The 16,586-nt window shown below is 41.7% G+C and overlaps 1 protein-coding gene across 1 annotated transcript in view; it reads left to right on the top strand.

Moving 5' to 3' along the window:
• SPOCK3 (SPARC (osteonectin), cwcv and kazal like domains proteoglycan 3) overlaps positions 1-15,696 on the top strand; it is a 224,992-nt gene extending 209,296 nt beyond the window's left edge. Inside the window, exons 8-11 of the mRNA XM_084856398.1 lie at positions 8,339-8,560; positions 10,482-10,544; positions 13,174-13,311; positions 13,950-15,696. Of these exons, the coding sequence (XP_084712524.1) occupies positions 8,339-8,560; positions 10,482-10,544; positions 13,174-13,311; positions 13,950-14,107 (581 nt within the window). The 3' untranslated portion in view covers positions 14,108-15,696. The remainder of the gene's footprint in view (positions 1-8,338; positions 8,561-10,481; positions 10,545-13,173; positions 13,312-13,949) is intronic.
• The last annotated feature ends 890 nt before the right edge of the window (positions 15,697-16,586 follow it).

Below are 16,586 nucleotides of genomic sequence, written 5' to 3'. Positions count from 1 at the left end.
TTTATGGCAATCTGTGGAATTCAGTATTTCCTTTGGAATTCAGCCCAATGGCAGGTTTCCTGGAAGGAAGAAAAGTTTTTAATGACCTTGTACATGTGCCAAGTTGATAAATAGCCAAGTGTTGCAACCTAAGCCAAATGGAAGAATATTCTTATGTGCAGGAGGGGGAGGGAAACCTCAAATTAGCATTCTGACAATTGAACAAAACATTATTGGTTTAAATCTGGTTGGTCTTGATTCTTTCCAGGGACTAAGGCAGAACTCTAATGTCATTCATAACTGTGCTTCTCCATGTGCTAGTTGATAGTTTGTCTTAATGCAATATGTGATAGCCTCTATTTTCTGAATTTTCTAAAGGGAAGCCTTTTTTTCCAAATGGTTCTTTATGTAATCATTTTCCTAATGAAGAAAATCTCCTGTCCTGTAGAAACGCAATGTAAGGTGAGTTTGCAAGAGGATGATGAGAGTATAGTTGCGGCCCAAACGTTACCCTTTTCAGTATAAAATTCTGCAGAGTTTATCTTATTATGAATTTGATAGCTTTTTGTTTGTCCTGTTTGAAAGCATCATTTGTAGATATATGGTATAGGCGGGGCTACCAAAAATGAGTGAGTTGAGAGATGGTTTGATTTATAAATATGAAACAATTATTTTGGAAGCATGCTTAAACTGGTTGCTTCTATTTTGAAGGAAAAAAACAGCCATTGAAGCCTTGATCTGGAATGTGCTCCTGATCTGGATTGGGCCCTGTGCCAGTTCCCTACTGAAAATAACTCCCAAAGGTGCTGCTTGCAGGAAACAGCACTTTAGGGAGCAAATAGTCAGGGGAGGGTGATTTCCAGCAGGAAACTGGTATGGTCTCTAGTCTAGATCAGGAGCATGTCTCAGAGTAAGGCTCAGTGGCTGGGGCAGGTGGGGAGTGGGGAGTTCAAAGTGAAAGTGGCTGATTTGAGCATTTTTTTAAAAAGTGTGAATAATGTGTAGTTTGACCCTAAGTGTTTCCTCAGACAGAGGTTCACAGACAGGTGAGGTAGTCATATTAATTTATCATATTTGGTTAAATTCTTCTACATGTACTTGCAAGCATGCATACATACAGATCCATTACTGAGATTTTAATATCTGGCAATTCTTTGTCTGGGATGAAGGTGATATCTATTATAGTTGGCAGGGGGGTTAAATGGATTATCGTACTAGTAAATGAGATAGCACTGCATTGATCACTTTATTAACTCGTTTCTAGATAAATAGAACCACTTTTTGTGTAACCGAACAGGAACCAAAATACTGTAATTCTTCATTTAGTATAAAAATATAACATTTGGACCATGTAACATGAGTAAGAATACCAGCACATGCTGCACCGTTTCCTACCTAGCAATAAGCCTTTAAAAGTCTATCACTTACATATGCTTCATTTAACCCCCTGCCATGTAATTTCTCCATGCAACATACTTTCCTCTTAGAGGAAACTGTCTGCCATTCAAAAAACATTTTACTGATCTCACTAGACATAGTGAACTTTCATTATAAATCCATGGGTGAGATGAAGGTTTAAGAATAATTTTCTCATATTGATTTATTTTTGCGTAATGTAAAAGGGTTTGTGCAGAATATGTTAAAAAGTTATGATTTATGTCAAATGTTACTGTTAAGCATGCATGAACAATAACTTTTTCTGACTTATAAAATCTTCTGTTACGTTTGGGTTCCAGTTATCAGTTTTTAGAGTGGTCTGCAGTAACTGTGTTGTTGTTAAGTCATGTCCGACTCTTCGTGACCCCATGGACCATAGCACGCCAGGCCTTCCTGTCCTCTGCTCTCTCCCAGAGTGTGCTCAAGTTCCAATTTCTTTGATTCATTAAATATATGTAGATAGCAGATCGTCAGTAAAAACTCCAAGTAAACAGTTGCTTGCTTCTTTATCCTGTAAAGTCCATCTCTCTTGCAGTACACCATTGGCTCCTGTTTCCTATCCCTCTTTGTTGCCAACTTTCACTTGTACCTTAGTTTGCAAAGCCCTGCCCCCTTCCAGAAATTACCATTTCCGCTCGTTTGGGGCTTGTCCCCAGAATGACTTCATCATGTTCGTCAAGCAGTAGGGGCTACTTGTTGACTCGAACCGGTGGGGTTGGCTGTGTGTGCATGGGCTCCGTTGAATACTGCCCACGGTATTAATTTTGTGAAAAGACAAAAAGATTTGTGTTGTCATAAATGGGTCAACTGAGTTCTCCACAGTACCATACACCATAGTTTTAAAGCCACTGCTGTCCCCTATGCCAATAAAAGGTCAGAAGAACTGTATCTTAATTATATGTATAGATGCAAATTTCGAAATTATTATTATTTAAATATAAATTCAGTACATCTCACCATAGTGTGGAAGACTGTGGGTAGGTGACCTGTTTGCCTTGCTCAGTCTGCTCTCCAGGGGCTGTTCAAGGGCAACTTCAGACCCCAGCTCTTCCTTCTGATGATTCTGTATCATTAACCAGACTTGGATGGGGCAGCCCTTTAAATAGAGGATGTTTTCCAAACAGAGGACAGCCTTCTGGCAGCTCTTCAAGTCAGGACTATCCTCTGTAAAAGAGGCCACCAGGCCACCCTACTGCAGGTATTTACTTCAGAGGCTGAGAAGTAAATAGAGGGGAAATTTGCCCAGCCTTTAAATTTGTACAAATTTCCCCTCCATTTACTTATTCCCAGCTTCTAAATTTGCACAAATTTAAAGACTGGGCAATAAACAGAGGGGAAATTTGTGCAATAGGAGTAACTACTCTGAGAAGGAGCCATGAAAAAGGGGGGAGCCAGTAACTCCTTTCTGAACTTGCTGGAGACTCGGGCAAGTGTTGAAAGGGAGGAGGACACTGACAAGTGTCAGTTCAACACTTAATAATGAGAGGATTACGTAGAATCATGGAATCATAGAATAGTAGAGTTGGAAGGGGCCTACAAGGCCATGGAGTCCAACCCCCTGCTCAATGCAGGAATCCAAGTCAGAGCATCCCTGACAAATGGCTGTCCAGCCTCGTCTTGAGGCCTCCAGTGTGGGAGAGCCCACCACCTTCCTAGGGAATTGGTTCCATTGTCGTATTGCTCTCACAGTCAGGAAGTTTTTCCAATGTTCAGCCAGAATCTGGCTTCCTGTAACTTGAGCCCATTATTCTGTGTCCTGCATTCTGGGATGATCAAGAAGAGATCCTGGCCTTCTTCTCTGTGACAACCTTTCAAGTACTTGAAGAGTGCTATCATATCTCCCCTCAGTCTTCTCTTCTCAAGGCTAAACATGCCCAGTTCTTTCAGTCTCTCTTCATAGGGCTTTGTTTCCAGTCCCCTGATCATCTTTGTTGCCCTCCTCTGAACCCTCTGCAGTAGGGATGGCGGAGAATTTCTCCCCGAATCTTCGGGAGGCCGAGCGCCGATGCATTCAGCCCCTCGAAGTTGGTTGGGAAATTCTCCGCCGGCCCCCCGCCCCCCCCGGGACAGGACTTACCTTCAGCGAATGTCCCTCTCGGCGGCGAGTCCCGGCGGCGGTTCGGCGGCAGGTCCCGGCGGTGGTTTGGCGGCGGTTCGTCGGGGGCGGGGGCGGCGGCCAGTCTCCCGACCGGCTGCCGCCGCCGCCATTGCAAAAAAAAAAAAAACTAAAGTAAAAAAAAACAAAAACACCCGTGATAGGCTACGTAACGATTTACGTAGCCTATCATGGCTAGATTTCCAAAGTCAGCCGTGATAGGCTATGTAAATCGTCACATAGCCTATCACGGGTGACTTTGGAAAAAAAAACGCCTACGCAAATGGTGGCGCCCATGGGGCGCCGCCATTTGCGTTTCTTAGTTTGGCACGTCTAGTCTACGTAAAGATTTACGTAGACTACGGCAAAAATAAGGGCACGCGATTTGCGTTGCCCTTATTTTCGCCGTAGTCTACGTAAATCTTTACGTAGACTATAGACGTGCCAAAATAAGGAACGCAAATGGCAGCGCCCCATGGGTGCTGCCATTTGCATACGCGCTTTTTTTTTTCTTTCTTTCTAAAGTCACCCGTGATAGGCTACGTGACGATTTACGTAGCCTATCACGGCTGACTTTGGAAATCTAGCCGTGATAGGCTACGTAAATCATCACGTAGCCTATCACGGGGTCTTTTTTTTTTTTTTTTTTTAACTTTTTGTTTCACGGCCGGGGAGACGGGGCGCTTCTCCACGGCCTGAATTTCGGGCGGGCGAGGCGGGGAGCCTCCCCCCCCAGCCTGAATCTCGGCCGGGCGAGGCGGGACGCTTCCCCCCCTCTCCTGAACTTCGGGGGGGAAAGCGAAGTGCCTCCCCCCCACCGCGAAGCCAAGCTGCAAAAAGGTAAGTGACTTTCGTACATCCCTACTCTGCAGTTTTTCTGCATCCTTCTTAAAGTGTGGTGCCCAGAACTGGACACAGTACTCCAGATGAGGCTTAACCAGTGCTGAGTAGAGGGGAACTAGTACTTCCCGGGATTTGGAAGCTATGCTTCTATTAATGCAGCCCAAAAGAGCATTTGCCTTTTTTGCAGCCACATCACATTGTTGGCTCATATTCAGCTCGTGATCGACAACAGTTCCAAGATCCTTCTCGCTTGTAGTGTTGTTGAGCCATATATCCCCCATCTTGTAACTATACATTTGGTTTCTTTTTCCTAGGCGCAGAACTTGGCATTTATCCCTATTAAATGTCATTCTGTTTTCTGCCCAGCGCTCCAGTCTATCCAGATCACTTTGAATTTTGTTTCTGTCTTTCAGAGTATTAGCTATCCCGCCCAATTTGGTGTCATCTGCAAATTTGATCAGCATTCCCTGCACCTCCTCCTCCAAGTCATTAATAAAAATGTTGAAGAGCACTGGGCCCAGGACTGAGCCCTGCGGTACCCCACTCGTTACCTCTCCCCAGTTTGAGAAGGTCCCATTGATAAGCACTCTTTGAGTCCCATTCTGTAGCCAACTGTGGATCCACCGGATCGTTGTTTCATCTAGCCCACTTTGAGCTAGTTTGCTCATCAGGATATCATGGGGCACTTTGTCAAAAGCTTTGCTGAAGTCGAAGGATATGATGTCTACAGCATTCCCACGGTCCACAAGGGAGGTGACTTGATCAAAAAATGAGATCAGATTCGTCTGGCAGGACTCGTTTTTGACAAATCCATGTTGGCTTCGAGTAATCACGGCATTGTTGTCAAGGTGCTTCCAGATGGATTGCTTTATCATCTGCTCCAGAATTTTCCCAGGGATTGGTGTCAGACTGACTGGTCTGTAGTTCCCAGGTTCCTCCTTTTTACCCTTTTTGAAGATAGGGACAACATTAGCCCTCCTCCAGTCATCTGGCACTTCCCCCATCCTCCATGATTTCTCAAAGAGAATAGACAGCGGTTCTGAGAGTTCTTCTGCCAGTTCCTTTATTACTCTAGGATGCAGTTCATCTGGCCCTGGAGATTTGAACTCATTCAAAGTAATGAGGTGTTCCTTGACCATATGCCTATCGATCTCAAGCTGCAATCCTGCCCCTTCAGCCTGTACTTCGCCTTTGCCAGGGGGGTCATAGACCCTCTTTTGGGAGAAGACTGAGCCAAAGTAGGAATTGAGCACCTCTGCCTTTTCTTTGTCATCTGTTATCATTTTGCCATCCTTATTTAATAGCTGAACAACCATTTCTTTCCTCCGCCTTTTAATATGCACGTAGCTGAAGAAAGCCTTAAGTTGCACATTGTGAAGTGGGAGATACTGTTGTGTGTCCCCCCCAGTCCCCTGTTGCATTTTTCTTTTATGGTGCTTCTAAATTGCGCAAATGGGTTCCTCCCTTGTCTTACTATTATTTCCCAACACTCCTTCGCAACAGTGTGCAAATTAGCCTATATGCAGTCTCACCTTGTCAGATTCCTTGTATGTTACACACTGCACCTCCCTGCTCCTGCTGACAGCTGAAACGCATGAGGACATTGACACAGCAAGACTACACATATCAGACAGCTGAATCTGCACACCTGCGAAAGACGGGGTGGGGAATATGACCCCATTTGTGCAAATTTCAAGATCTACCCCCCAAAATATCAAATTTGCACAAATCGTAAGGACCCCCAAAATGCACAAAATATTTCTGGAATTGGAAAACAAACCCTGCTACAGTCTGCCGCTGCTTACCAGAATGGAATCACTGCAGAATCCCGTTGGGCTCAAGCAGAATGGAATTTCCAGTATTGCACATTCCTACTGGTGACCCATGCAAGGAGTGCATAAGAGTGGCCATTTACACATCACCCCAAAACAGGACAAATGAGGATACAAATTTGCATAAAATTTACATGTGCTAATTCATATGCATTTTTTTAAATGCTGTAATGTAAATTTAAATATATCTTACCAGAATGAGAAAGACTGTGACCAGGTGACTTGCGTGCTTGCTCAGTCGCTGTCCAGGTAATAATTGCTGATGGGCAACTTCAAAACCTGTGCTCTCCCTTGTTATGGTTCTTTATCTTGAAACCAGACTTGAACTGGACAGCCCTTCAAATAGAGGACACCCTCAAATAGAGGACTGCCTTCTGTAGAGTAGGACAAATGGACACCCTACTGTGCATGCCAACACCACCCACTAAAATTTGCATGGATTGATGTTTGGCATGGTGAGGTACCAGCATATATGACTTGCTCAGCTTGTGACAACACAGCTTGATGTCTGCATGGCCTAAAACAAATTTGGGGATTAGCCTACAATATGTTTCTTCTACAGTATTTGCAGTTTCTCAATATTATATGAAAACAGTAAAATGTTACCTGAAATATTTTCCTGTTGGTATTGCTAAAACAGAACATTTCCAAAAGCTACAATATGTCTTATATGACAGTTTATTAATAATGTCTACTTCTCAATAAGTAACAGATGCCAGAGGCCCAGAAGGCGCTTTGTGTTCTAAGTAGTCAGTTATGTTTGGTCAAACTAGATGAGATGCAGGAGACACATGGATGTTGTCTTGGTATGTTTTTAGTTGATTATTGAAAGGCAGTGGCAGGGGTGCCATCTTGATTGGAGCAGCAGCGTGGGAAGGAGATTTTATTCCTTTCCTTGTGGACCATTTTCCCAATCAAAGTCCTTCTGGCTGCTTCCTTCCCCACCAGCATAGGAAAAAGTATGGGGCTCCTATATCTTTTCCTCTACAGAAAAAAAAAGCACCCAGGGCTTTTTACAAGTATCCCATAATTTGCAGACAATGCCTCATTCCTCAATCTTAAAATGGACAAAGGAGATATAAGAAGTGTGCTTCCCTTCTGAGCTACAATTGCAAGAGGCTTGTCCTCCATTCTACCCCTTTCACTCTCCTCAGAGGCAACCATTTTCCTGATCTTCTCCCTTTTCTCTGGGCCTGCCTGCACAATTACGGAGGGGGAAATAAGCCATGTTGGCTTATTTCCCCTGTCGTGGTGCCGGTCACATGCCTGGGGGATTTGCATAATTATCCTTGCTGGTGTTGCTTGCCGTGTCATGCGAATCCAGCAAGGGTGGCTTGTTGCCATTGTTAATAAGCTACGCCAGAACCCTGAAATGGCCTGTGGGTTCTGGGTGGCTTGTCGCTATGTTAACTATGTTAACTGTTAACTATGGCAACAAGCCGCCCTCGCCAGGTTCACATGACACAGCAAGCTGCACCAGCAAGGGTAATCAAGCAAATCCCCCTGGCATGCATGGCAGGAGAAATAAGCCACCATGGCTTATTTTCTCCTCTGTGATCGCTTGAATCTGGTCTCCCTGTCCCCCTGCCTAGTCAAGGCCAGCTTTAACCAGTTCATCCCTCCTTGGTTTGAATCGCCTGAGAGCTAATTAGCAAGAGAGAAGCTAGGCATACCTTTCTGAGTATGCAGGCAAAGTGAAAGGGGCACACTACTTTTCCCTAGGCTACTTTCTCTCTAGCTGGCCTTCAGCCTTCCCTTCTCACCAATTTCATGTAATCCTATCTGTCATCCAGGGTTGTTATTCTCTGTGGCCTTAACTCGGCTGTTTCTTGTTTTCTGGATGTTAACATTATCAAAGTCAGGGTGCAGGAATTCTGTCCCACTGTTGCATGTATATAATTTGGAAATAAGCATATTTTGTTGTGTGTCTTCAGATGAAATGGTTTATCAAGTAACAGATTCATTTACTCTTGTTTTTATGCCATTAGCATGTTACTTTTACACGCTAATCAGCAACATACATTGTTTACATATTTGAGTGGTATCTTGTAAAGCTGTTTCCATGACAAAGGAGCTTGCTTGGTTTGGCTGAGCTGAGTGCCAGCTGTGCCTTTCTGTTTTATCTGATTACTTTTGTGTTTCTGCCTCTTAGGATTTGATACCAGTATTTTGCCAATTTGCAAGGACTCCCTTGGCTGGATGTTTAACAGGCTTGATACGAACTATGACCTGCTATTGGACCAGTCAGAGCTTGGAAGCATTTACCTTGACAAGAATGAGCAGTGCACCAACACATTCTTCAATTCTTGCGACACTTACAAGGACAGTTTGATATCTAACAATGAGTGGTGCTACTGCTTCCAGAGGCAGCAAGGTAGAAGGCTATAATAACATGAAAATATTGATGATTGATATCTAACCCCTGTAGTTTGTTTTTGTTTTTAGAATCTTATAAAAGGTCATGGGGAAAAATACAAATAGGATTTAATTTTTTCAGGGACTGTGAAAAATACAGCCAGCAGGATCCAGATAACTACAAAAGAAGTCACGCTCATGCAGTAGGGCTTCTCCTGCTTCCCACTGCAGCCCCTGAAAAGTAAATCCCTGATGGGCAGCAGATGCTGTAGAAGAAGATGGGATGCGGCATGGGGAGCTGCATTTGGAAGGAAAAATTATAGAAAGCTGAGTTTCCCCCACCCCCCATGTGCAAGTCGAAATGCCTTACGTTTGTGCAAGGGACTCTTTTGATCCCACCCATAGGGCTGGCCCTCCCATGAAGATGGGTGAAGCCCCCACCTCAAGCAGTGGAGTGGGAGGAATAGTGAACTGCATGCTCACCTCCCCACCCCACACACACAGACGCACCAGGAGGACTTGCTGCTGTTGCGCTCCCTCCCTTTGTGGCTGCTGTCAACAACAACACTTCTGTGTCTCCCACTCCCTTCCCACCCACTGCTGCCCACTCTGCAGATCCTCTGAGAATGAGCCAGCTACGGAAGGACCCTCGAGCCAGGCAGTTGGGTGTGGCCACTTCACTGAAGAGCTGCATCAGCAGGAAAAGCGGCCAGCGTGGCTTTTCAGAGAGGTGGCCACACCCAAATGCCTGGCTTGGGAGGTCCTTCCTTAGAGCCAGGCATTATGAGAGGAGGGGTGTCCTTTGGACACCTGCTTTTCCAGCTGACACAGCTCTTCAGAGAGTTTGGACACCCTGCAGAGCGGGCAGCAGTGGCAGCAATATGGTGGGGGCGGGGGAGAAGGGAGACCAACCGGGAAGGCTGGCAAGGGGAGATACTGAACAAGTGGGGGGGGGTCAGGAGGGAGGCAGACCAGTCAGGCAGGCAAGGAGGGAGACTGATGGGATGGGTGGAGTGAAAGGGAAAAGATGAGGGGAGGAAGGGGGTGGCGGTGGCAATGGCCGCCAAGGGCAGGGTGCCTGCTTTCCCGCCTCAGATAGTGGGAGAGTTTGCGTTGGCACTGCCCGCCCAGTATAAAAAGAGGCACACTAAGTTTTAAAAAATGATGCTGTTTATAGCTGTTTTATAATAATTTGATTTCATCTTCTAATAATGAATTAGAATCTAAATTAGAAATTAAAACAGCCCATGGGTTGTGGCAATTGTGTAAACAGGCCCGTAGAATTACTGCTTGTGGAATTTGTTAAAAATGTCATTTGTCAAACATTTTTACCAGCTTGATAGTAGGTACTAGATATGGTGTATTTTTCTCAGAATGCTGTAGAATTACTCAGAGATGAATTACCTGTATTTTGAAAGCCTTCTGTTGCTTCTGAAACAGGTAATAGTTTGGATAAGCGCGTACACACAGAGGTAAATACATTTCACCTAATAGAATAATTAATGTATGAGTTTCATTATCCACAAGATGTATTGATGCTAACTAACATTGATAGTTTAAGCCGTACTAGAGAAGTTAAAGAAGAGTATGTATACCAGATGGTGATTGTCCTGCATACCTGGGTCAAAGAGCATACATCTTCGATTACCAGATGGTAGGAGTGAACAAGAAATTATGGCTGTCACCATCATCAGTTGCTTATGAACTTCACAGAAGCATTTGGATGATCACGAATGGAATCAGAATACTGGCTAGAGACACCTTTGGTCTAATGCATTAAAATATTTTTTACATTCTTATTGTAATGACTGGCTCACAAATCACAGCCAGTGAAAGCAAGTCATTTTCAATCATATACTTGAAATTAAACTGTAGACTGAACAATCCATTCCTAAGTTCTCAAGCATAACTAAAGTTTAACATGTCTGATGTCATTCTAGACCCACCTTGCCAGACAGAGCTCAGCAACATTCAGAAACAGCAAGGAGGAAAGAAGCTCCTAGGTAAGTCATAGATCATTCTTTTGAAGCTTTTATTGCTTACATAAATAACCCTATTGAAACCACAACACAAAATCAATATGAATCCTAAAATTATAGACCAAAGTAAATTTCAGTAACAGAATTTATAAAGTCTTTGAAAGCTATTAAAGTTAGTTTTATTACCTTATCAGATCCAAGATATTACATCTGTTTTATTATACTACTAGAATGTCCATTTTTATAGTTCAAAGAAGACACTTTGAAAAGAAGGTCTAGATAATACAGTGATAAAATAACATCTGGCTCTAAATGTTCCTTCTAATATTTCCTGCAAATCTCTTTTGTGAATAATTATTGAATTTAAACATTTGCATAACAATAACAAAATAAATTGTAACATGTGCTATGGTACTTAAAATAAGTGGAGTTCTTATTCTGATTTACTTAATACATTTCAAGAGATGTTCTGGAGGACAGTTAATTTGATGTACCACTCTTAGAAGGAACATACAAGGCTATTGTCACATTTAAGTCAAACTGCATGATGAAAACAAGACATTTTTATATTATATACCCTTACATGTTATAATTGCTATATTATAGAAGTATCACCCATTTTAAAAAGTCATAGTTGATTAATTTGCATATCAATGAAAGCAATATTCTAAATCAAAAAAGTTACTCTAACAAAGTAATTGACTAAGTATTGCAGTCCTGCTACATTATAGCATCTATTAGCAATTCCAGAAATCCTTTTTAGTGTATACAGTTTACACAGGTTTGCTTATGATTCCGTAACTTCTTGTTGAGATTATACATACATGGACATAGATGTTGTTGTTGTTGTTCAGTCGTTCAGTCGTGTCCGACTCTTCGTGACCCCATGGACCATAGCACGCCAGGCCTTCCTGTCCTGCGCTCTCTCCCGGAGCGTGCTCAAGTTCATATTCATTGCATCCGTGATGCTATCTAGCCATCTCATCCTCTGCTGTCCCCTTCTCCTTTTGCCTTCAGTTTTTCCCAGCATCAGGGTCTTTTCCAGGGAGTTTTCTCTTCGCATTAGGTGGCCAAAATATTGGAGCTTCAGCTTCATTATCTGTCCTTCCAATGAGCACTCAGGGTTGATTTCCTTTAGGATGGACTGATTTGACCTCCTTGCAGTCCAGGGGACTCGTAAGAGTCTTCTCCAGCACCACAGTTCGAAAGCATCAATTCTTCGGCGCTCAGCCTTCCTTATAGTCCAGCTCTCACAGCCATACATTACTACTGGGAAAACCATAGCTTTGATTAGACGGACCTTTGTCGGCAAGGTGATGTCTCTGCTTCTTACTATGCTGTCTAGGTTGGCCATAGCTTTCCTCCCAAGGAGCAAGCGTCTTTTAATTTCATGGCTACAGTCACTGTCTGCGGTGATCTTGGAGCCCAAGAAAGTAAAATCTGTCACTGCTTCCATTTCTTCCCCTTCTATATGCCAGGAAGTGATGGGGCCAGATGCCATGATATGGACATAGATATAAAGCAGCAATGTATTACATCTGAACATAGTAGTTATTAAAGAATTATTAAAAATAATGGGCTAGATCCAGGCAGGAGGACCTAGATTCAAGTCCCCACTTGGCCATGCAGATTGAGGATAAAATGAGAGGGGGATTAAGTCTGCTGCCTTGAGCTGCTTGGAGGAAAGGTAGGATATAAATTTTAGAAATAATAAATACATAGAATAGACCCATTAAATCAGTGGACTATTTAATCATGACTAACCAAAATCCCATTGATTTCAGCATGACTGAGTCAGAATCCAGCCCTTAGTATGCATGTGTGGTGTATGTGTTTGAGCCTGATGTCTGAGCATAAGATCAGAGAATGACTGCTGTCCTAGTGTCACAAAGGGCCTGTTAAGATATGACTTGCCAGAGAGAAGTCTCAAATAACATATGGTCCACACTGTACTATATTTATCTGGATAAGGTATTTCCCTGACACTGTAAAATAACCCCCTCTTCTTTCTGGGGAGCGATAGGGCATCACAGAGATACAGCATTTAATTAAATATTATTCAGCATGGACCAGAGCTTACTTTCTCCCAGTGGTGAAGGGGACTGTCAAGGGATAGTGAGAGACTGAGACTTCTAATGGGTTGACAGAACTCCCAGTTAACTAGAGTCTGAACAGGGCAATGAAATGACCCAAACACAGTTGAGGGGGTAACTGGTTTCTTCACAATTTGTAGTCCCTGTCCACATTCCATTAGAGTTGTTGTTTTTTTCTTTCTTTGACCCATTTCCTATACCATCGTTACTCTCGTATGGCAACTAATATGAAGTCTTCCTCTTCCAGAGAGTCTTCTCCCTATTTTAATATGCCTTAACAAAATAAAAAAGTATAATATGAATTAAGTCTCTGTAGATCAACAAAAAAGAGGGTATGGACTATTCCTTATCTGCTGGATCAGAGACTTTTTATGATTAGTCATAGGAAACTGGTTTGATATTTATTGTAACTTTAGGAGTAAGAGTGCTTGCCTGAGGATGAAAGACTAAGTACATCTCAACAACTCTAAGTTTTTTCATATGTTGCTTGGTTGAAGTCAGAGCATTTATGCTGCACAATTGGCTGTTTGTTCTTGCTAATGGTTTTCTATATCGCACAGGGCAGTATATCCCTTTATGTGATGAAGACGGGTACTACAAACCAACTCAGTGCCATGGAAGTGCAGGGCAATGCTGGTGTGTTGACAGATATGGTAATGAGGTAACTGGATCCAGAACACATGGTGCTGCAGACTGTGGTAAGTTGCAGAAATCTTCCTATTACTTGGATTAGGAATAAGAAAGAGCCACCTCTCCTCCCCCCGAATCTGATAATCTTTATGGTCAGATTCTATAACCAGAGTGTATCCTGTTGGCTATTCTTCTGAACACAAAAAGAGTCATGCTAGATCAGACCAAAGGCCTCTGTTCACACAGTGGCCAACCAGATGATCATGGGAAGGCCACAAGGAGGGTATGAATTCAGTAGGACTCTCCTACTTGTTTTCTCCAGCAACTGGTATTCAGATGCATACTGCTTCTGATACTGGAAGTAATATATAGCCATCATGACTAATAGCCATTGATAACCTTATCCTCCATGATTTGTATAATTCCCTTTTAAAGCCATCCAAGTTGGTGGCCATCTGCATTCCCTCAGTTAACTCATAAATAACACTTGCTTTCAAAACAGGCATATTAGAAGCAACAATTCACACTTCCCCTCACCCCAAACTTTCAATTGGTTAGGTTTTTCAACTCAGTGGAGGATAGGGCCTCAACATGTAGCTTCCAGAAGTCCTACAACAATATTAATTACCTTAACTGTAGAAAGGTGAAATTAAATAATACTGCAAGCAAGACTTGACACATAGTAACATAACTATATTTTTCTTAGCTGTTGATTTAGAGACATCAGGTGACTTTGCCAGTGGTGATTTCCATGAATGGACAGATGATGAGGATGAAGATATGATGAATGATGAAGATGAAATTGAAGATGATGATGAGGATGAAGATGATGATGATGACGATGACCATGAAGGATATATTTGATGTTTTTAGCTGTGACTAAATTGTCTATTTCTAAAATTTACAAGATGATAGCCCAGAAATTTCCTATACCTTCAAAGGTCAAAAGGATTCTAAACAACATGTATATTTTGTATGATTATTTGAAATATTGCAGCTGGAGTCATAGACTTTCTTTGTTTAAATGAAAATCATTATGTTATGTGTTGTTTTTATATGCCATCGAGCAGAAGAAAACACACTGGAGTCTAGCCTGAAGAAAGAACCGTGTGTGTGCTACTAAAAAAAACCTTAATGTGCAGATAATCATAAGGACAACCAAACTTAAAACCTTCCATGAAAAGACGTCTTCCGTTTTGGAATGTGTGTGTACAGCTGCTTCCAGAAGGTGCTCTGTTATAAGCAAAGCAACTTAAACTTTAGCAGTGATTTAGACCATATGGACTTTTTTTCAAAATATGCATGGGCAGGATAAGGAAAGTTTGATTAAGGACATAACATGTCGTCAGCTTATTATTTACCAGAGGAGTGGAGAAGCTGTGACTGTAGAAGATGTGTCAGATCCTCCTTTGTGTTTGCAACTGTTATGTTTTTGACTTTGAAATTACTAGAATCTTGAAATGATGTTTTAAATGCAGTAAACCCGGACAAGTATAGATTCTGCAAATCTGAAGTTTTGTTGTCCTTTTGTTCTCATTTCTTTTATATTCATGTCAAAATCACAGAAGCTTGTTATGTGTGCAGGCGGCCTGATTATTTTACCTTTATTTCTATAGCGTTCTAACCACAACATTAGTTTAACATATGTTAATGGGAAAACTTTGCATAAAGAGTGTGTTTATATATTACCATACTTGAGAATAATGACATTTGCCCCAAGAAATGCTTTCGAACCCCTAACTGTGGCTATTTAGTTTTCCAACGTAAACTAATTTTGTATCTCTCTCCTAATTCATGTTCTTTTCTGTTACTAATTCAAAACTTTAGAGGAGTTACTGTAAGGTGCCTTGCAAAATAGAAATAGGAAGATTTATAGCATGGATACCAACATAAGATTATTAGGCAATAGCCGAGCATCAAAATCAAAAATTAATATGAATATAGGTACTGCTGCTGGAATGGAGAAATAGGTTATTTTCTCCCTCACCCCATTATTATGTAATTACCATGTAGAATGCATTATAATTCTTAAGTAGAGTTGCATTCAAAATTTGACTGTAGAGAAAATTATTTTAATCACTGTATTTATGGTTAGCATGTTAATTAATTGTGTAGACGTTTTGGAACTCCACTACCTTCATTCATATCAGACCTGTGGCTTTGTGCCATAATAAAATTGAAAGAACATGTGTAATATTATGCAAGCAGTTGTTTAATTTCAACTGGGCATTAATGTTTTCCCTGATTTTTATCTGCAGTTAATTGAAAGAAAAATTGGTTTCTTCTTTGCATCTGATTTCAATAGGTTTAATACCAAATTTAATGATTATCTTATGTAACATTAAAGTATACTGCAGTTCTTTCTTTCTTTCTTTCTTTCTTTCTTTCTTTCTTTCTTTCATGTTTATGTATAGTTTGCAAAATAAAGACTCTCATAACCAACTTTTACCCAGAATGCTGTAATGATTCTTATGGGTACAGATGACTCAAATCCTTTACCATATTTTTCTGTTGAGAAGCATGGAAGACCTCAACTAGATGAGGAATGTGGTCTACCAACCAGCACTTTTGTGCAACACCCCATATATTTTACTGTGATTTCAAGAAGGGCATTACTTTACAGAATGTGTTCAAGCCACAGTCAGTTATTTCCCTAGGGAAGGTCTCCCTGTATGAGACTCACATTGAGAAGACTTGTGATGGATTGTGAGAGAAAGGTATAAGGATGGAGGATATGCAAGATCCTCCCATCTGTTTGTTCTAAAAACTGTATATGGGGGTTGTGTGAAAGGAGTCACAGGTTCTCTTCAACCTATAATTCTTCCTCTGTTTCTCCCAATCATTTCCATCTGTGTCTGCAACAGTAGCACAATCTTGAAAATTTGCTGGAGTCCTTGTACAACAGTGCAACTTTATGCTGTGTGTGGTGTGTTGACCTGCATGTGTATACATGGTGCAGCAGACATGAGCATTCCCTACTTGTGTCAACCCAGCCAATTTGGAGAACACAAATCCTGCAGTGAATTTATTTTTGGGGGGGGGCATGGAGGATCCATTTCTTTCTTTTTCATGACATATAAGAAAAAATAATGAATACATGTCAGAAAATTTATAAATAAATTTAAACTGCCATTGCATTTGATCTGGAGGCACAAGTTGGCTAATCAAAAAAGATCCATAATGCAATATTTACCTCCCCCCAACTATTTTATCCTGATGATAATCCTATGTAGTAAATTAGACAGAAATGTTCCGAGTCAAACATTCTCACCACTTCACCACACTGATGCACTGATAAAAGACAGAAGTGTTATTGGAGAAGAGACATGCTATATAGAAAGAG

Source organism: Heloderma suspectum, chromosome 5 (assembly GCF_057233095.1).
Source record: "Heloderma suspectum isolate Gila_16-S chromosome 5, 16-S_ref, whole genome shotgun sequence".
Lineage (NCBI taxonomy): Eukaryota > Metazoa > Chordata > Lepidosauria > Squamata > Helodermatidae > Heloderma > Heloderma suspectum.
This window is presented reverse-complemented; position numbering and strand designations above follow the sequence as displayed.